This window comes from Rousettus aegyptiacus, unplaced genomic scaffold (genome assembly GCF_014176215.1).
Source record: "Rousettus aegyptiacus isolate mRouAeg1 unplaced genomic scaffold, mRouAeg1.p scaffold_m13_p_8, whole genome shotgun sequence".
Classification (NCBI taxonomy): Eukaryota; Metazoa; Chordata; class Mammalia; order Chiroptera; family Pteropodidae; genus Rousettus; species Rousettus aegyptiacus.
In genome coordinates, this window is record NW_023416311.1 from 50199948 (window position 1) to 50221465 (window position 21518).

A 21518-nucleotide genomic window follows, 5' to 3' on the forward strand; every position below is an offset into this window, starting at 1 on the left:
AGGCCTTCACATTCAAAACAAAGTGCTTCACCTTTGTGAGCCTCAGTTTTCTGTAAAATAGGGCTAATGGTTTATATTGCAGGGTTATAGAAAGCAGAGGTACTCTAGGTAAGGTATACAACATATAACATAACACTTAATGTTACTAAGCAGTTAATCATGTGGCAGGCATTTTAAATGCATATATCACTTTACATGCATCGCCTCAAAAAAATAATTACAACCACCACACTATACGAAATAGGTACCAGCATATCCCTGTTTTAAAGATGATAACGCTGAGGCACTGAGAGGTTCGGTAATTTGCCCAAGGTTGTGTAGCTAGGACAGAGCCAAGACTTGGCCCAAATCCCTAATGCTAGGAAGCTAATTTTCTTCTCCACTATACAAAACGACCTCAATAAATGGGAGCAATTATTATGAAATAAATGTCCATATTTCACCGGAATGAGAACACATAAAAAATTTGTTTAAACCCATGCCACCCTGAACAAGCTCAATCCCGTCTGATCTCAGAAGCTAAGCAGGGTCAGGCCTGGTTAGTACTTGGATGGGAGGACCACCTAGGAATAGCAGGTGCTGTAGGCATAAAAAATTAAAAAATAAGGGATTGTAAACTGACAAGATCATTGAAATCCGTGAGGTCAACCAAGGATTGCCTTGCCTAAAAAATTAATAAATAAACCCAGCCACAGACCGTTTAGTGCATCACAGCTTGGGAGGGGGCCTCCAAGCCCCTTGCATCAAAAACCTTACCAGAATTCTGTTTTTCAATTGACATTAGGCTTCTTTCTAGAAAATCTGGGGCACACAGTGTAACATTATTTTTTAAAGGCTTCGCAATTCCAGCTGACAGCAGTGTAAACATCAATTTCCTCTTCTTCTCAGGATGCTAAAGGGTTCCTCCCCCAGTCTTTCCTTCCTTTGTATTTCTGTATTTGAAAACTCTGGACTAAGCCACTAGGCATGAGTACAGGAGCTTAAGGGAAGGACACAGAAATACAGTCACCACCAGGTTTGTTATAAGGATGAAAAAATGCTTCATAAACATTACAAAGTGGTGAGCTTATACCCCAGAAGTGTTATGCTTAAAAAATAAAACTAGTTTTTTCCTACCATCTTTTTATCCTGCTTAGAATGTAGTAATAATGTCAAAGATTTTCAATTTCATTCCCACCAGGCAAATGGATTTATTTTAATTTTTAAAAGCCATCCTAAATGATCTTTATAATAGAATTCTAACATTTAGAAAAAGGGGGGTGGGAGGTTATTAGGTGATATAGTTCCCAACCACCCACAAAACTTACACTCCTAGAATTAAGTACCAGTAGTTCCCCTTTTTCCACAGGGGATATATTCTAACCCTCAGTAGATGTCTAAAACCGAGGATAATAACAAACCCTATATACACTGTTTTTTTCCTGTATATACATACCTATGATTAAGTTTGTTTTATCAATTAAGCATAATAAAAGCTTAACAACAATAACTAATAATAAAATAGAACAATTATAACAATATACCATAATAAAAATTATGTGACGATGGTCTCTCTCTCTCTCTCAAAATATCTTCTGTACTATAGTCACCCTTTCTGCTTTTGATGATGTGAGATGATACAATGCCTATGTGATAAAATGAAGTGGGGTGAGCGACATAAGCATTGTGACATAGTGTTAGGCTCCTATAAGGCTTACTTGAACACAAGCCCTGCAGTGCCGTTGACAGTTACGATAAACGAGACAGCTACTAAGTGATTACGGGGCAGGGAGTATCTATAGTTTGGATATGCTAGACAAAGAGATGATTCACATCTAATGCAAGAAATCGTGAGATTCATCACACTACTCAAAATGGCATGCCATTTACAACTTATGAATTGTTTATTTCTGGAATTTTCCATTTAATATCTTGGACTGCAGTTGACTACGGGTAACCGATATCACATAAAGCAAAACCATATATAAAGGGAAACTACTGTTTATACTGTACTGAAAAACAAAGGTTTCATATTGTTACAGGGCTGAACTTCTTTGGAGGGAATCTAAAATGGCCACCGGGAGTTTCTAACTCCCCAAAAGCTTAAGGAAAACCCTGTAGTTTTATTTTTTTTCCTGCACAGCTGTAACCTTCAAGTGGTTCCACTGTACAAAATATTTTACTATATGGACATGCTAAAATATTAGATATAAAAACAAATATAAACCCCTTTGAGAACTAATGCAAGTGTTACTGCCTTGGGAAAAAATAAACAAGAGAGAGACACTATTAAAGCCATTTTTCAGAGTCTATTGAGAATGTGTGGGAAAAAATTAGCTATTGTTAAAATGTAGTGAGGTATGAATCAGAGTAGACAATATTAATAATAGTAATAGTAATTGTTGCCATAGCGTATTTGTAACAGTAGTGATGGTGAGGAGAAGCAACAGACTGAGGGCTTGCTATGTGGCAGAGTCCATTCTAAGTGCCTCTCGCGATCATCTCATTACATCACATTTATTCTCAGAGTGATACAGGCCCCCAAGCCAGAAACTGTGCATTCAGATCCTGGCCCTACCATTTAATACCTGTGTGACACTGGGCAAATTATTTTAAACCTCTGTGTACATAATTTTCCTTATTTGCAAGCGGAGATAACAATATCTACCTTACAGGGCTGTTGTGAGGATTAAACGTGTTAAAAAAACATGTGACATGCTTAAAAAAGTGTCTGGCACATAATAAATACCGTTAGGCCAATTGTTACTAATTATTACTATTATTTGATTTCAGAGATGAGAAAACTGAGGCATAAAGAGGATAAGTTACTTTTGCAAAGTCACACGGTTGGTAAATGTCAGACCTGGAGTTTGATCCAAGGCTATCCAACTCTTAACCACCTCAAAAAAGCCCCTATAGTTTTCAAGTATATGTATTTTTATATTTACACCTCTGGAAAACGTAAGAAATTCATCAAATAAGAAAACCGCAATCAATGAGATTATAACTACCTTGGAACCTAGTGGCTAAGCAACCCCTGGGTGGGAAACCAGTACTGGATGCTGAGATTACACAAAACACCAGATGGTCCCAGGTGTGGCCTGAAGCTCATGTTTTAGGGAGAATGAATATACATATAAATATTTTAACTTAGAACAACAATGGAAGATTGCCAAAACAACAAAAAGAACATTCAAAATGGCCAGAAACAAAGTCTTTACTGACTCCAGGAACAAATATACTTCTTTAAAATGTCCTGCCCTAATCACCACCCTCCCCACCCTACTCCACTACCCCACTGCCTGACTATTAGCACATGAAATTTTCTATCCAAAACATTTTTTTTTGGTTGATGTTATCACTTCAGTAACTGTTTTGATCTCCTGGTATTTATTTTAGGGGGAAAATATTTGTCAAAAACTTTACTTAAAAACAAGAAGGAATCCAAATTTGCAGATAATGAAGATTAAGGGAACTTTTTCACTCTTTTATAGTTTCAGAAAGAAGATGTTCTGTTCACACAGCAGTGTTAAGAGTTTAGTGGCAGAGCAACCTGGAATTGTGGTTGATGCAGTACGTGCGTGGCTTTGAAAACTGGCTAGGACTAAAGAGAATATAATGAAGCTATTTAGATGTTTAAGCTTCAGCTACTGGCAAGGCATCCTAGATATCTATTTTTCTCCTTTCCCTTCCATATTTCTAGACATACTGGCCTTCTTGGTATTTTTTGAGTGGTGAGTCCTTCCTGCAGCCTCAAGATCGTGTGCTTGTTGTTCCTTCTCCCCCATTTCATTTGGCTCTTTGCTCACATCTCTCTTCGGAAAGGTCTTTCTTGACTATCTTATATAAGAGGACCTTCCTCTGTCATTCTCCATTCCCTTATACGGCTTCATTTTGCTTCATAGGACTTATTTTTATCTGAAACTATATTTACTTTTTAATTTATTGATGAGCTGTCGCTCCCATTAATGTGTAAGCTCCATGAGTTCAGGGATCTCATACGTCTTGTTCATAGTTGTATTCCCAGAGACTGGCACGCAGCATGGCATAAAGCAACAACTGACTAAATATGTGTCAAATGAATAAAAAATACCAGCTCATTCCCAAATACAAATGATGTTATCCTCTAAAACACTTTTTAATCCATCTTCATTGCCACTTCCCAGTATATAAACAGGCCTAGTACAGCCTGTCATTTCTATTTGGAGTAATGCAGCAGCCACCCAACATCCCCCCCAACTGACACCCCTGAGCCCCCCTCCAATTAATTCCCCCACAGACGATCTTATCAAAACACACATTTCATGGAGTCACCAGCTCCTACTTAAAACACTCTCCAGGGTACTTAAGATGTAGACTGACTTCTTAATATGGTCAATAAGACCCTATAAAGACTGACCCCAGTCTAGGTGTCCAGGCTCATCTTACTCCACTCTCCCCTTAATGCTCCTCAGTTACTTGACTTTACTCTGCTCTCTCCTGTTGCAGGGCTTCTGCACAAACTTCCCTCTGCAGTCTGGAATGCTCTTCTTCCCACCCTCTCTCAAAATCGCCTACTCGCACTTCAGACATCAATCAAGTGTCACTTCCTAAGGGTTCCTGTTATGCAAACCCATAAAACCATACTGCTTTCTTTAGAGCATTTACTTCTGTTTGTCATTATGTTATTAGTAATTGCCGGACTTTTTAAAAGAAATTAATAATTGTCTTCATTTTGGACTCTACTCTATAATAGAAAAGACCATAAATTTTTTGCTCACTATTGAATCTCTAGAGTCAAGAAGAGTGCTTGGTACATGGCTGGCATTGAATGAATGTTTGCCAAATAAGTGAAAGGCACACTATTAGGAACCAAAGAGCCAGAAGTCAATATCAAATACAAAAATATAAAAACTTGCCACAAATATTGAAGTAAACCTCGAGACCAAAATATTAGTGAAAATCTATAATATGTGGACGAGCTGCTATTAAAATGGGAGAGAGAGGAAGTTTAGGGTAATACAGACTTTGAAACAGCACTGATGGTAGACTAGGAAAAAAAAAATAGGACTAAGAGAGTCTGTTTTATTAAAGAACTAGACAAGAACCAGTTCAAACAATTTGCTAAAACTTTATAGTAATGACAGTAACTAGGTGAAAGGTTACATTTACATATTCTATTAACAACTCCTTGACTCATCAGTCTCTCTGGAAACATTTTTCTACGCAAGGAAACTATTCAAACTTTCCTTCCTGGCATTTTCCTTTATAAAAATTCTCCAAAAAGTCCTTAGTCCCCTGGAAGATGTTTTAAAGACATTTCACTGTGGTTGATTAGGCATACAGTAATAGCTAAGTGAGGCAAGGGCCATGGAGGAAATGGCATGTAATAGAAAGAACCCACTTTGCTCCTGATTAAAGTCACTCATGTGAGACTTGAGAAAATCTACACACTAAGAAGTTCTGAGCACCACAGGAAATCACGGGTTAAAGGACACAGCCTAATTTGTAACCCTCATTGTTACTGTTTTAATCACCTAACACTAAAATCCATATAATTCTAAACTTTCTGGGGGAAAGAAAGAGCGTATTCATTTATTGTAATTTCCTTATTTCAGATTTCTTTTAAAATAAGATGTAACACTGGCGTGCACGAAAAGCAATCTAATATCATTTCCTTTCCTTTGAACCCATCAGTGACTCATGCGATAAACAGCAAGTCTCCTGGGCTTGTTTCTCCGGATGGACGGACGTCACACCAACAATTTAAACTGCATACTCCAGTTTTACTGGAGTCAGTTTTCTAAAGATGATTTACTTACTACACCTTACCTGAGAGAAGACAGCATAAAACTGGGAAAATTCTGATCTTCAGAATTACAACAGACAATGATTATTTCCAATTTCATGCTGTTTATATGAACAGAATAAAGGCACAAGGAAAGACTGTGCTAAACAAAATAGAGAGGGAAAAATTAAAACATGCTGAACAAATGATATAACCAGATTTAGGAGAGGAGGGGAGAAAAGAATGCAGGAAAATAACCAGCCTTTTCCACTTCTACAGAAATGAAAAATTTAAATTCACAATTTAAAAAAAAATTTCACAAAGTAGCACTGAAACACTAAGTGACATAAAACCTCACTAATCGAAAAATTTATGCAAGGAACTCTATGTTGTTCCAAACCCTTATAGCACATGACCTTGACTTTCCCAGAATTTTCTGAAATTCGAGAAGTATCCGTGAAAACATGGTTTGTTGATGCAATTAGTAGTGTAAATACAGTAAACTATGTTTAACATACACACAAACTTTCATTAAACACTATAGAAGTCTCCAGTTACATGAAAACAATCATCATGCTACTTCCAAATTAACACATTTCTGTAAATAGTTTTCCTCCAATGAGTTCTAACAGGTAACATCCTTAGTGGGTTCTGGGTTATATATATGAGTACTTAAAAATAATAAATTCAACTTTTAAAATGTTCTAAAATTAAGATTTTTAAAAAATTCTAATTAGTCTTCATAAAATAAATTTTTGCTACGCTACAAATAAGCACTATTTTAAAGCAAATTTCTTCTGGCATAGTTAAACAAAATTCTTAATATTTGAATTTTGATAAGGCGTTTTAAGCCATGGAAACAGCAGGTGATAGTATCATTCTTCCATAAAGGACTCCACCTTCGCTTTTTAAAATTTCTACCACTGTCCTGTTTTCCTTATGTTATATAACTACATGACAAAGCAGTCAACTGCACATTCAATGCACATAAAAAGCTGTCCTTTGTGACTGCAGCTACTGTAGGCTAGACCTACAGAATGACAGAAATAATGACAGAAAGAATGTTGTGCTTTCATTTCCCAATACTTGTGGTCCATTCCCTCCTCAAAATGATCTTCCCCCATCTAACAGAGAAGCATATCTACTGCCTTTATTGTTTCTTGGCATTTCCCCCCACCTCTGCTGTGTCATTTGAAATTGTGCTTTAAAGTACTACGTGGTTTTTTTTTTTTTCTTTTTGAGTCTAGTTTCCTCTTTTCTCCAGGCTGTCCTCTTAAACTCACTGAACAAGAGCCATTTGGAAATTTCGTTCCTATCCTCCCTGCTTCATGTGAATTCAAGAAGCACAGCTGGGCTGCAGCAGGCGCTGACTGTCTGGGTGCTGCTGGGCTGGTTGTGTTCCAGAGCCTCGCTGCAAATGTGTCATTCTTGTCCTTTATGTTAAGCATGGCTAGGAGATGAGCTGAAGACAGTGTTCAGAAGTTCAAGCTCCTCTGGGCACAGAGAAGCGCAAGCTCCTTTGGGCACAGATCCTAATCTCACAGTCGCACATGATTTTGAGGAATGCCATTTATAGAGAGAACTTCCGTAGCTACATGGTCTCAGTCTGCTTAGTCTCCAAATTGACAATGTGAGGATTTTCTACTTTTATTCCCCAACAGGTCTGAACTAAATACCATACTGATTATCCAAACTGAAATAGTTCCCTTGTATAAAGGAATTCCTATGAACATAACATGAAAACAAGCATCATATTTATGGTGTCAAAATTAACAACTTCCACCACTTCTACTCACCTAAGAACAAATAAAATCTAGTTTTAAACAAGCAACTTCTAATAGAACTTTCTGCAATGATAGAAATGTTTTATACCTGCTCGGCCTACTATATTAGTGACTAACCACATGTGGCTATTAAGTATATGAAATGTGGCTACAAATATGACTAAGGAATTAAATTTTTTTTTATTTTCATTAAACAGACAATGTGGCTAGTGACTTTAAAGAATTGTAAACAATCTTAGAGTTTGACCTACTTGCAAGTTAACACATAAGCATGTCATAGTTTCATGGATGCAGGGAGAAGATATGAGATTCCTAAATCAGAGACAACAAACTACATTTCTCACAGAAATACTAGCAGGTGTATTAGCATAGTTGTGCCAATTCTCTGAAGCCAATTCCCACAGTGTGATGTGAAGAGGGCAGGTAATATTGACAATAAATGATTTGCATTACAGAAGGGGAACCCTGAGCTTAGAGTACCCAAATCTTTACACTTGACAGGAAGCCTACCTGTCCTTTGCTCCTGTTTTCCAAGGCTATCTGGTATATAAATGTCATTGAAAAGACAGTCTAGAATGAAAGTAATCAGTGCCTCTACTCACAGAAACCTGAGTGACTGATGGAGAATTATCTCCCAACCGTGGAGCTATCATCCATATTTCTGAAATCTACCCATCTCTCACTATCCTGCCCAATATCCTGTTTTTAGCTATATTTAGTTCTTATTCAGACCATTAGAATAGCTTCCTAAATGGTTAAGGCTATAACCTGTTCCCAGGCATTCTCCATACAAAAGCCCGAATCACAAATCTAATCATGTCACTCTTCTTTCAGTCTTTGATGTCACCTACCATACTTAGGATTAAGCCAACTCTCCTTAGCAAATTCCACAGGTGCTGAAGGATGTGGCTCTGCTCATACACGTGGGCATTTCCCTTGTCTCCTATGCTGCATCCCCTTAGCCACACTAAACTTCTTTCATTTCCAAATGAAATGCAATGGTCATAAAGTGAAGCCTTGGGTTGAATTCCAACTACAAATGTGTCTGGTTTGGCCCACACAATAGTTTAAAAAGCATTTGGGCCACTTCACATTTATAAAATATAAATTTTAAGCTCCTCTTAAAAAATCAGGGCATGTGGCAACACTTGGCCTGCATCCTAACCTGATACCAGTTGGCTGGAGCTTTGTATCTACTGTTGTTCCCCTTAGACAAAGCCTGGGCTCTCCTTCCTGCTCTCATTTATTTATTCTTTTTCATTATCTACCTTACTTCCATTCTAATGCATCAAGCTCTGTTCCCCTTAGTCTGGAACATTCTTTAATCTAACTTCATCACCTACTATCACTTATTCTTTAGGTCTTAGTGTATTCATGGGATGTTTTCCCCGAGCACTACTTCCAACCCCAGTAAGGACGAAGTGATGCACCGTATGACATCTACCTACGCAGGCCCCCACCATCCCATTCCATCCATCTTCTATGGTTCTCTGATTTACCACTATCATGGCAGAAATCACTTGAGATCGTAATGTTTTGTTTACAAGTCAACATCCCTGTGAAGACTTTTAGGTTATAAGGGAGTGATTACGATTGCCTTATACACATTGTATGCCAGTACCTAGTAAGAAGCTCAACACATAGTAGGAGCTTAATAAACATTTGTTGAATAAACAAAAGTTAGCTGAGGAGTTGCTAATTCAAAAGAGAAAGAGAGAGAGAGAGTGTGTGTGTGTGTGTATGTGTGTGTGGTGTTTATGTTCTATACTATTTTTTTTTAATTTGAACCTTTAAGATGTCATCTCCTCACCCAGAAGAAACTGAAGTAACTACTTGAGTAGTAGGTACATAATAAACAACAGGTGATGTGCTAAGTACTTCACATCAATTAGCTCACTTAATCATTACAACAGTCCTTTGAGCTAAATATTTCCTTTACTCCCATTCTGGAGATGAAAAACTGAGGACTTGGGAGTTTAAGTAACTTTACCCAGAGTTATATGACTAGAAAATGCCTGGGCAGGACTCCAATCCAGCCCCATCAGAACCTGAAGCCAAATACTGACACAATTTATAAATGTGAGACTTTTTATGTGCCCTGGATAGTAAGAGACCAAGTAAGGAAAAACCAAAGAACTATTTATCAGGCAATTAAAATTATAGTTCCACTCCTGCCACTAACTAGCTGTTCAATCTTGGATAAGATGATGGTCTTATTCTCTACACCAGTAAAGTCAATTGCAGAGGATAAAGATGACTCAAATTTCCCTCAGGAGACTTCAGAACACATGACACTACCATCAACTTTATTCAGAGCCCTTTTAAAAAGCTATTTATATATGGTTTTAACAATTAGTTTTTATTGGCTAAAGAATTAAAGGGCGAAAAGAGTTCTTACACACAAAAGATGCTTTCTGACTATTATATCATACTATACAGCTTCCAGGACAGTGACAAGACCTTTAATTTCATTTCACAAATAAGAAAACAAAGGTACTGAGCAATAAGGCCAAGTGTAAAGTTAACTTAACATCCCTCAGGCTGCCCCTCAATGCGCCTTGTCTCTGTGAATTAAATAGTTCTCAAAGCCCAGTAAAAGTATGTAAAACCTAAGAAATTCTACGCTTATCCAGCAGTTTAATGGATTCTTCATAGGAGCAGGAAAAGAATCAGAGATGTCATTGAGTCACACTAAATACAGCCTATTCTGGTCAATCTTTTTCAGGTGGAATTCTTGCCCATCCTTTGCACCAAGCCAGATTTTTTTTTTTGACAGTTAAAAAAAAAAAAAAAACCTCTCACTATGAACCTTGTAACTTTTTAAGTGAAATTCCCAGTGAACCCAGGGTCCATCAGGCCATTAAGTGCTCAAGTTTCAACTTATTAAAAATATTACATTCAATTTTTGTATTTTTTCTGTAAATTATATAATTTCATTTCTCAAGAAGTGGAGAAAAATGCATATGGGCACCATAAATTGACCTATTAATTAAAGTTAGAATTGAAATTTCTACAGCTTTTAACATATTATCATATTATAAATGTATAAATGTTTTTCTGAGTTCTCATTCTAAAAGTACAGAACTCATTTTATTTCTAAATATGATAAATTTGTTGTTTGTTCCAATCTATTAAGCAGATACAACAAATAATGATCTGAAAGGGCCTTTGGTAATGTATTCTTGACATCATTCTACTTGCCATATGTAGTCATTAGAATACATTTGATATTCATACAAAAATATGAAATAAAAATATTAGTCTCTAAGTTAGATTGGAAGCCCCTTTAGGGCAAGAAACATACTCTCAATCTATCTTTAAAAAAACACACAGCACCCAATGTTGCACAATACAGAAACTCATGAAATGTCTATTAAATCAGAAACTTGTGAATTACAGGACTTAGCTATTTAATATCAAGTCTAAGTCTCACTTTCGTAGACCACTTATTTGCTTTCTTTATAATTCAAATAGTGCTAACAATATTTCTTGTCCTTTGATTTTAAACTGAAAAGTTTACAAATGATAGGTCAGATGTTATTTGAGCTAAATGAACTTACTTTACTAAAATGAAGATCTACTTCTTGAATTGTTAAAATTAGAAGCAAATTTAAATTTACACTTAAAATGGAAAAGAGATTGTAAAGATTGGCAAACATCTGAAGCAAACACAACTCTTATTTCCAAAGACTGGGGCTAATAACGATCGTTTGCTATTTGAATTCTTATGCCCATAGAAAGATGTAAGGTACAGCTTTGTACTCTATGGGAAAGAGATGATTTCACCACCAATGACCAGATCCATAAACACCAGTCTTTCCTTCCAACAAAGATACTAGCCATATCAACTAGAGAAACATAATCCCATCTAAAACGAAGGACCTGAACTCAGACGATTAGAACACAGGAGCTGCCATCACGCAGCTTCACAAGACTAGAGACCGTGGCTCAAAATCAAGTAATACAAGTAATGTCAAGTAAATCAATAATGTCATCCCCCTGGATCGGCACAACGACCCTCAGCGGGTGGGCAGAGCAGCCGAGAACACATAGGGGCCAAAAGGCCATCTGAATGGGAAAGTGACTGAAACCAGAAAAATCCAAGTGGTGGATACCTTCCGCCCCGCCTCTGGGATCACCCTTCGCCAGCGTATTACACTCTAGGGCGGGCAAAACGGCAGGAAAGAACGCAGAGCTGGCAAGGACCGGAGAGAGGACGAGGAATTTCCACTGTTTCGCGGCACTCGCGGGTTCTCGAGTCCCTCTCTTCCCGCGCGGCTGCCCCCACATCTCCCAAAAACTAGTCTCAGGGGCGGGCCGGGGAACGCGGGAGGCTTTCCCACTCGTACGGAAAGTTCTCCAAGTTGGGGACAGAAAGGGCGAATGAATAAATATGCCCACGGGGCGAGGGCGCGAGAAGTGCCAAGGCGAGAAGGACCGAAAGGGAGGGCGACCCCTCACCAACGAGCCAAGGCCGTGGGTGGTGGCGGTGGTGGCGGTGGCGGGGATCAGAGAGAGGTTTGGAAGTGAGAAGAAGGCTCAGTCCCCGCGATCCTCCCCCGCCGCGGCGCTGGATTCCCCGCGACCCGCACCGCCCAGGAGGAAATCGACAACCGCCTCAGGCGCGGGGGAGCTGTGGGAGCTGAGACAGCAGGACCCCGCCTCCCCCCCAACACCAGCCCAACTTGCCGAGCCCCCCTCGGCGCTCCCGCGCTCACCCTGGTCCGGCTCGCCGCGTGACGGCGGCTGCTGCACCGACCTGCGCGGCCGCCGCACAGTCCCAGACGGAAGCGGGAGCCCGCGGCGGCGGGGCGGCGGGGCGGCGGGCGGAGTTAGTTGGGAGGCTCCGGCTCCCTGGGCGGGGACAGGCTGGGCACGCGGCGGCCGCGGCGGCGGCGGGGGCTCCCTCCTCCTGGCGCGCGCGGGACCCGGCCCGGTCCGCTGCTCGCGCCCGACTCCCGGGGCAGCTCCGCGAGGCCCCGCACCCCCGGGCCCGCCCCGCGCTCGCCGCCCCTGCTGCGCCCCTGCCCCTTCGATCGCCGGGGCCGCGGGGGGTGGGAACTAGGTCCCCGCAGAGTCGCCACTCGGTCGCGCGCAGCTTCCCGTGGTTTTCCAGAGGAGATCGCTTGCCCTGGATGTTGAGACTCATGTGCGGGCAGGAAGTGGCCAAGAGCTGTAACTCTCGCCTATGAGCCCGGGGGACAGGAGTGAAAGCTGGGCCCGAAAGTCCCTTTGCTCCGTCCCTGTCCCGCTTCCCGAAAAGCAGCCCTGCAAGGTGGCCACGCCAGTTGCCCCGAGAGACCGAGAAAAATGTCTGACTCTCCCTCTGCCCAGCTCGGGGTTAGGAGGACATTTCCCGAGAGACAAGGACTCCTCGCCCTTTCTCCTGCCCCGGACTGGGGAGTCGGGCAAAGAGAGTGTTCAAACTGGCAGATAGAGAGAGCATCGATGCTGAGTCTGTGGAAAAGGTACAATTTCCATCACATACACCCCGCCGGGTCTCTGGATTCAGGCCACTTGGGTCGGGTCTTCGAAGTGCTTCCTTGCTGGCACCCGTGGCCTTTACTAGCTTTGATTCCCACCTCTACACATTACTTTTTAAGGAACCTTTTCAAGCCCGCAGTGCGCCCAGCACTTACACTCTGACTGCAGGCAAGGAACCCAGGAGCCAAACCCTATCCCCCCTCACTACCAAAGCAGGAGAAAACACGAAACCAGGGATCTGGGAAGTTCCAAACAGAAGATGGTTTTATACCCGAGTGGTTTGATAGTGTGTATTACTGACCGCACACACAAGTTGATAAGCGTTTAATTCCAGGACACGTGTTTGCCACTACCATTACAGGTAACTTCTTGGGTGTGTTCACCGCGCCTTTTCCCTCAACGCCAGACGCTTTTCTTCCCCCAAAGTCCCATCCTCCCTTCCCTCAACCTCTTCCATCCCAGCTCCTGGCATGGATCCCCATCGCTGTGCTCTATCTAGTCTTTCCAGGCACCTCCTCCTACTGGGGTCGTCGGGTTAGAGGATGGAGGCGGGGAGCAGGCTGAGCAGGAAAGACATTAAAGATGAAGAAGCAGCCAGTGGACTGAGCGCAAGGAAGTGCGAACCGAATAAGTATGCGCAAGAGAGGGCAAAATGAAGGAAGCAAAGCTCTCCAGCTACAGGGAAACTCCCAGAAAGAACAATTTGTCTATAAACCACTGATACAGTGGATAGGTTGAAAAATCTGGGCCGCCTCCCAGGAGAATTCCCAGCGAACAGTGGAGAGTCAAGAATAAAGTTAAAGACCTAGAGCTTGCCTTCGCCCTCCTCACTTCCCAACCTAAATTCTAAAAAGGGGCGATGACCCCAAGCTCTTGGCCAGTGATGAGAAATTCATCCCGGAAAGTGATCATAACTGATAAGATGCAAGAAAATGTTGCTGGGTCTGTTTACAGTTCGCTGGGCTGGTCTGCTTTAGGCATCCCCTAAGTTACGTATCCCCCTTCCTCTGTACCTGGGTTATTAACTGAAGCAAACACTTGGGGGCCTCCCTTAAATAAGAAGTCGCTTTTGGTGAGAGGAGAAGGAAATGGGGAGGGACAGGAGTAGTAAGGCTGTGGTGATGTTTATTTTTGAGCTCAATTCGATGCATTTTTATATCAAGATAATTCTCTTGTTCAGTGAGTGACCACATTTTTACCTTAAAATGTGGGAGAATGGCTGGGACAACACTTTCAATGTTACCTGATGGCAACCTTTTCTCACACCTTCAAGGTCCTAATAGATTCAGCCATAACTTCATCTGTGTTGACAGAGAGCAAGTATGTTTGAAGAAGCCACCATCAAGCCCAGAATTCAGACTTTATAACCTCAGGGTATTCTAGTCTGTGTGTAGTTCAGCTACTGAACACACAAGCTTAGCATGTACTTAGGGAGTGGAGCCAACCACCCCCATTTGCTGGATAAGGAGAAAACTCCTTTCCTCTGGCCCTAGGGCTCCACTGCATTATAGAAATGTCAGTACAAAACCAGTCCTTAGTATCTCAATTTTACTTTTATAAAGCCCACCTCCAATTTGATTATAAAATCTCCTTTTATTCCTTTATTTGCTCTAGTGCACAAACGATTAAGCCATTGTGAGTTCAAGAGTCTAGAAGAGACTTTCTGAATAAAATGTCTTCTTTTCCTTATTAAAAGAAAAATCATCTCTGAAATGGAACTTTACTAAACTTATACTCTTTCTGAATATGGCAACCCCCCTGTATCTATTAGTTATTTTAATTTTATGTTAATTGTACAATCTTATTGCAAAATGTGTTCAGTTAGCTAATGGGAATAAGGAGTTTAGTTTTTTTCTTTTTCCTGGGAAAAATTATTGTAAACAAAAAGAATGGGAGAATTTATTTACAGGTGGCTGAATTGGTCTCAGGCAATGTTATGAAATAGTTGGAGATGGGTGTACCTCCAATTTGCCTTTGCAGCAGCCTTATCCACCTAATATTAACGGTTCTCAAAGCCAATTCACCTCATACAAAAGTGTTAGGGACTGCAGATGCTGTTGCCTACTAGTGTTTATCTTGGAAAAAGGGAGACATTTTGAGCAGAAGTAACATAGTAAAGGAAGATCCATAGAGAATCTTTCCTATACTTCTTATTTTTAGACTTTTCTAGTAGTCATTTTATTGTAAAGATGGGTTCAATGGTTATAATTTATCCTGGCCAACTTGCAGAATGTGCAGGCCTACAGGTTTCTCTGAAAAGAAGTAAAAGTGTACCTTTCCTCATTCTCCAGCATTTTAAATAATATCTGAGACACCAACCTTGATTAAGAACAGAAGGTTGCATTCAAATAGTAGAATAAATTTCAAATTGTTTATATCAGTTGAATTTGCTTATACATATTCAGAACAAGAGAAAATATTAATTTCAATTTACAAGTCATCAAAAAGCACCTTGTGGGCCACATAATAAATAGTCCCATATGTGTTTGTTCTAATATATGTTTGTAATTTCATAAATAAATTTCCCTGTGAAATATAGACATCTGTCATGAAGTCAATTATCTTGCACAGCATGTTCTATAAAAGCACATAAAAGAAATAATATACTACATTGCTTATTCGAAAGTGATCAGGAATACTCAGCTTCATGCTGGCATGTCTTTAATTTCATGGTGTTAAGAAAAAACTATAGGAGTATGAAATAACAAACCTTTTCCTACTGATGTACTAATTCATGATATACATAGAAAAAAAAGTTTTCTCCATTAGCTGGCAGAAACACTATTGGACTATTCTTGTCTTCCTCTACTCACTTCTGTAGGGAGAATGTGAACATGAAATTTTCTTTGAAAAACAACGATCACCACATTCTGATCAGCTACAGTGGTGTGCAGAAGAACAAGGCTAGAAATGACATCCTAAAGACATAAATTATCTTTTAAATAAGGCTAGACTTTTAGGAAATTTATGCATCAAACAGATGTCAAGATTTCAAAAGTGCAATGAGGTAGTTAGGCCAAGTCAAACTTCCCTGACGTCATGCACATGTGAAAACTCTTTCTTTTCTCAGGCAAACTCCCATTGTCTCTCTTTCACTGTATGAGACTTACATAAGTAAAATACCAAAATATTTTGCAGAAAGCTCTGCCAGATTAATTACACAGAGCCTTCCTGAAAAGCTCATATTACTTTCTCTTGTGACATTTTAAGATAGACTCAAAAAAATTTCTTAAGAGGAATATTTTAATAACTTCCCATAGAGTAGCATGTATTATCATTATGGTACAAAGGGCATCATTCGTTTTTAATTCTTGGCTCCACACGTGTTCCCTGTGCAGACTGTGGTTGACACTCAGAGGGCCTAATTATAATTCATATATCCCACATTCCCCTGGAATTGCTTCTTCTAATTTCAACCAATCCCTTTATTCAGAAGAGAAAAATACATTGCAGTCCTAGTGGCTAGACAGAGATTCTCAATTCTGACTGTAGGATTTAAATCATCTGTGGAACTTTAAAAATCCTGACACCTCAACTGTGCCTCAGACAAAATAATGGAGATTCTCTGGGGATGGGGCCTATGGATAGGAGTTCATTTGATTCCCTAAGAGGTTTTTATGTGCAGACAGGGCAGTTATTGGTATGAACACATAGCAAATAAAAATAAAACTATTCTTTTTTAAAACACTACTTAATATGAATTGATATACATATTAGGTCTGTTTTTTTACTTTTTTAATTAAGAAAGTGATTAATTTGGTTTAGTATTCCATACCAAATTATGTTCTCTCTCCCCAGCTTTCTGGCTAAAACAGCAAGGCTGGATCAGAATGAAATCCATGACCTCCTCTCATTTTAGTGGGTTTGTTACTAGAATTGAAGCCATAGATCACTGCAGGAAAACAGACTTGGGGAATATTGACTTTTATAAGTCTTACATTTCCCAAAAGTAATTCCCTTGAGCTATTAAACCATTATCCAATTTAGCAGTTAAAAAACAGATGCATGCTATAATTAATTATTTCTATAAAGTCCAAGGTTTGAAAACAAAATAATTACAAGGACAACCAGGATCATCAATTTTATGTAGACACGGCACTAATGAAGAACCAAATATTTGATTCAGAAAAAGGAGCTTTAAAATGCTGCCAGCAATTTCACATAAGTAGTTGATACTTTGAATATGTTTGTGGAATGAAAATAATCCAACCTCCAAAAGAATACACGATAGGTTTTATATCTAATATCATGATGTAAGCCATAAAAATTTCCCCATGAACAATTTAGTATGATAGCATAAGGAATGAGGTGGAATAGGCTATAACAAGGAAATCAATTGATAGGAAATATATATATATTGGAGAAGCTAAATAGGCTAGTAATAGTATTTGACTGGACAGTAAAAATGACAAGGTCAAGTAAAGGCTAAGTAAATACTTCTTTTCTTCATTGACTTTTTTGGAGAGGTTACTAGCAGTAAAGGAAGTTGGTATGACAGAGGTGAAAGCTAGCAGAGCCACTGAATTTGGAAATTAATGTCTGCAACATAGCTTCACAAGCTTTGATTTTTTAAATAAGAAATTCAGCTAATTTCTTTCCAGATAGACTAATTTCCTAATAAAAAGTAGGAATCCCACATATTTTTCAAGTGAAAATATATACGAAAACTTATTAGTATATATAAATGGTATTAGAAGGACCGATATATTCTTTGAAAATATTTGAGTATACAATCTCGGTTTTGCTGAATTTTTTTAAAAGATGCATTACACAATAGTAACCCTCTTATCAGTAGTTTTGTTTTCTGTGGTTTCATTTACCCTCAACCAAACATAGTCCAGAGATATTTAAAGGATGATTCCAGAAATGAACAATTCATAACTTTTCAATTGCACATCATTCTGAGTAGCATGATAAAATCTCGCGATGTCTGGTGCTGTCCTGCGGGATGTGAATCCAGCGTCTCCAGGCCTTGTACTCTTTCTGCCAGTTAGTCACTTAGCAGCCATCTTGGTTATTAGATCCGCTGTCGACATCGCAGTGCTTCGGTTCAAGTAGCCTTTATTTTACTTAATAATGACATCAGAACTCAAGAGTAGGGATGCTGGCAATTTGGATATGCCAAAAAGAAACCATAAAGTGCATTTTTTATGTGAAAAATTGAAAGTTCTCCACTCAAGGAAAGAAAAGAATAAATTGTATGCCGACATGTTGGTAAGAACGTATCTTCTATTTGTAAAATTGTGAAGGAAAAAAAAATTAATGTTAATTTTGCTGTCACACCTCATACTGCAAAAGTTTCAGCAATAGTGCATGATAAGTGCTTAGTTGAGAAGGAAAAGGCATTATATTTGTGGATGGAAGACATGAAAAGAAAATATGTTCTCGCTGACTACAATGTGTTGCACTAGAAAGCACTGAACCTCTGTGAAGATTTCAGCAAGAAATTCCCTGAAACAAGTGAAACCAAGTCATTTACTGCAAGTAAAGGATGGTTACACAAATTTAGGAATAGGTTTGATCTGAAAAATATAATAATTTCTAGAGAGACTGCATCTGCTGGTGAAGAAGGTTTCTGCCGCATTCTGGCAGAGTTGAAGAAGTTAATTAAGGAGAAAGAATACTACCCAAAGCATGTCTTCCATTGCAATGAAATTGGATCTTCTGGGAGAAGATGCCTGATAGAATCTGCATTCATAAAAGTACAAAAGAGGAATCCGGGCACAAAATATGGAAGGACACATTAACTCTGGAACTATGTGGCAATGTTGCAGGGCATAGGAGAAAGCCAGGTGTGGTGCATAGAGTGAAGAACACAGATGCTTTCAAAAACAAAAACAAAATTTATCTGCCCATGTTCTGGCAACATAATCAGAAAGTATGGGTAGCAGCCATCTTGTTTACGGAATGGTTCCACCAACGTATCAGAAGAAGAAGGGTGAGTACAGTACAATAAGATATTCTGAGAGAGAGAGAAGCCATATTCACATATCTTTTAACATAGTATGTTGCTACAATTATTCTATTTTATTACTAATTATTGCTGTTAATGTTACTATGCCCAACTTATAAATTAAACTTTATCATAGATATATATAGGAAAAAACATAGTATAGGTAGGGTTCAGTACTATCCGTAGTTTCAGGCGTCAACTGGGGGTCTTGTAATGTATCCCCATCGAATAATGAGGGGACTACTCCACTACTCTGGATTTTCCAAAATAAGCATGTGGTACATTATTTTTGGGAAAATAATCAATGTTATTTTCAAAAGGCATAATCTGCATCCTTTGTCGTAGCATTCTGTTTCTTTTCAATGACTTGAAGATGAAAAATGAAATATATTTTCTGCACAAATAGTTTTCTTTCTCATCATGTTTATTTTCTTTTCATTTTGCAGCTGTAGATTTGAGTCTCTATTTTAGGTTCTTAGTGGGATGGCATTGGAGATTTGGTTTCAAGAAGAAAAATTCCCAGATGTACAAAGAATGATATAGATTTTCCAGTCATATTTAGCACTAACGAAAACCACATAAGGGTGTTGAAAATTTTTGTTTTCATCATGAATAGAAAAAAATATTTTCAAAATAGCATACAGGAAGTCAGAACACCTGATTTTTTATTGTACACTTACTGCTAATGAGTTGTGTGACATGCACATCACTTTTCCTATCTGGGTCTGTTTTTCCAATACACAGTGAAGGGTTGGCCTAGAGGTCTGCAAATTTCCTTCAAAAATAACATGAGATTATTCTATGAAAAGAATGTAAAAACTAATGCAAGGAAGTGCTTTGAGATAAGACCACTATGTTTCTGAAATATTGAGGGCTATAAGAAAAAATTATTTTAAAATGTCAGCGTTTTCTTGATTTTTTAAGCACTATGCTTTGTCTCTTTGCAGTAGGGTATGGTGCTAGGGGGGATGCACCAGTGGGCATTTTACTCTCCTGAGATAAACGCCTGAATCTCCTCAGGAAGGGACACCAGAAACATTAGCGCCTGAATACTTGAAACATGTTTGGAAGGACTGGTCAAAGTATAGTCAGTGGCAGCCACATTGGTCCCAGGAGGACACTGGCCAATCAGAGAGGGATGGTCAGTGGCAGGGTTGTTGTGTAGAGATACTAGTAAAAGGCTGAGCAAAGAGCAGTAATGAATATCCGAGTTTATATTTCCCTGTCTGCATTGTATCCATTTCTCATTCCTATATTCTGTCTTTGTTGAGTTTTGAAAAATAAGGTAAAGATGTGGATCAATGCTTAGGGAAGAACTGTGAGAGATTATCTGCAACAGCTGCAGCAGTGGGGGAATGATAGTGTGACCAGCAGAGCAGTCCTGGGTAGCAGCTCAGAGAGAAGAGCAAGGAGGAATCCCAGGACTGATTTGTGGAACTTGTTATGATCCTTGAATTGCCTGGGAAGGGAAACCTGATAAAAGGCAGCCCTTCCTATCAATCCAGCTAGGTGGAGGACTGGATTACTGTTAAAGTAGTAAAGAGAGGCATTTGAGAATAGGATTATTGAGGGCATTTTTGTTATAAGATGACCTGTTTGTTGAATGCTTACTGTGTGCCAGGCCCCTCACTGTATCTTGCTATCTTCCCAGAAAAAAGAAAGAAAGAAAGAAAGAAAGAAAGAAAGAAAGAAAGAAAGAAGAAAGAAAGAAAGAAAGAAAGAAAGACAGAAAGAAAGAAAGAAAGAAAGAAATATACTGAATCAAATGATAGTTCTCATTCTTTCTTACCATGGCTGCTTCATCACTAATGAGCAGTGATTAATGAAGCAGCTATGGTATTAATCACATTTATTAATGACTACACATTAATAAATAGGTTGCTTTTGTTCTTCATTTTATAATTTAAAAACATCTATTATAGTAGGCAGAATAATGATTTTTCAAGATGTACACACTCTAATCCCTGTAGCGTGTGACTACATCACCTCACAAACCAAAAAAGACTTTACAGATGTGATTAAGTTTAAGAATCTTGAGATAGAGAGAATTTCCTGGATCACCTGGGTGGGCCCATTCTAATCACATTGGTTTCTTCAAAATGGGTGAGGAAAGCAGGAGAGTATGTCAGAAGGATTCAATGGTGGAAGAAGAGGCAGGAGAGATGGGACGTGAAAGAGACAACATTGCTATTTATGACTTTGAAAAGAAAGGGGACAACAAGCTAAGGAATGTGGGTAAGTTTAGAAGTTGAGACTGACTCCTGGCCAACAGTCAGCAAAGAAACATTGTCCTTAGCCCTACAACCCCAAGAAACTGTAGTCTGACAACAAACTCAATGAGCAAAAATATTAACTTTCTCTCTACCCCCACCCACTTCCCTCTGGTAACCACTAATCCACTGTTTGTTTGTTTGTCATGTTTGTTTGTTGCTATCAGTTTCATATCCCACGTATGAGTGAAATCATATGGTTTTCAACTTTTTCTATCTGACCTATTTTGCTTAGAATGAGGGATCAAATATTTGATGATGGAACAGAGCTTCTTTGAGTG

General features: G+C 39.1%; 1 protein-coding gene across 1 annotated transcript in view; it reads right to left on the reverse strand.

The window, feature by feature from the left end:
• Positions 1-21518, reverse strand: part of LOC118606901 — a 153422-nt gene that overhangs the window by 103920 nt on the left and 27984 nt on the right. Inside the window, exon 2 of the mRNA XM_036226284.1 lies at positions 12249-12864. Coding sequence (XP_036082177.1) covers positions 12249-12864 — 616 coding nt within the window. The remainder of the gene's footprint in view (positions 1-12248; positions 12865-21518) is intronic.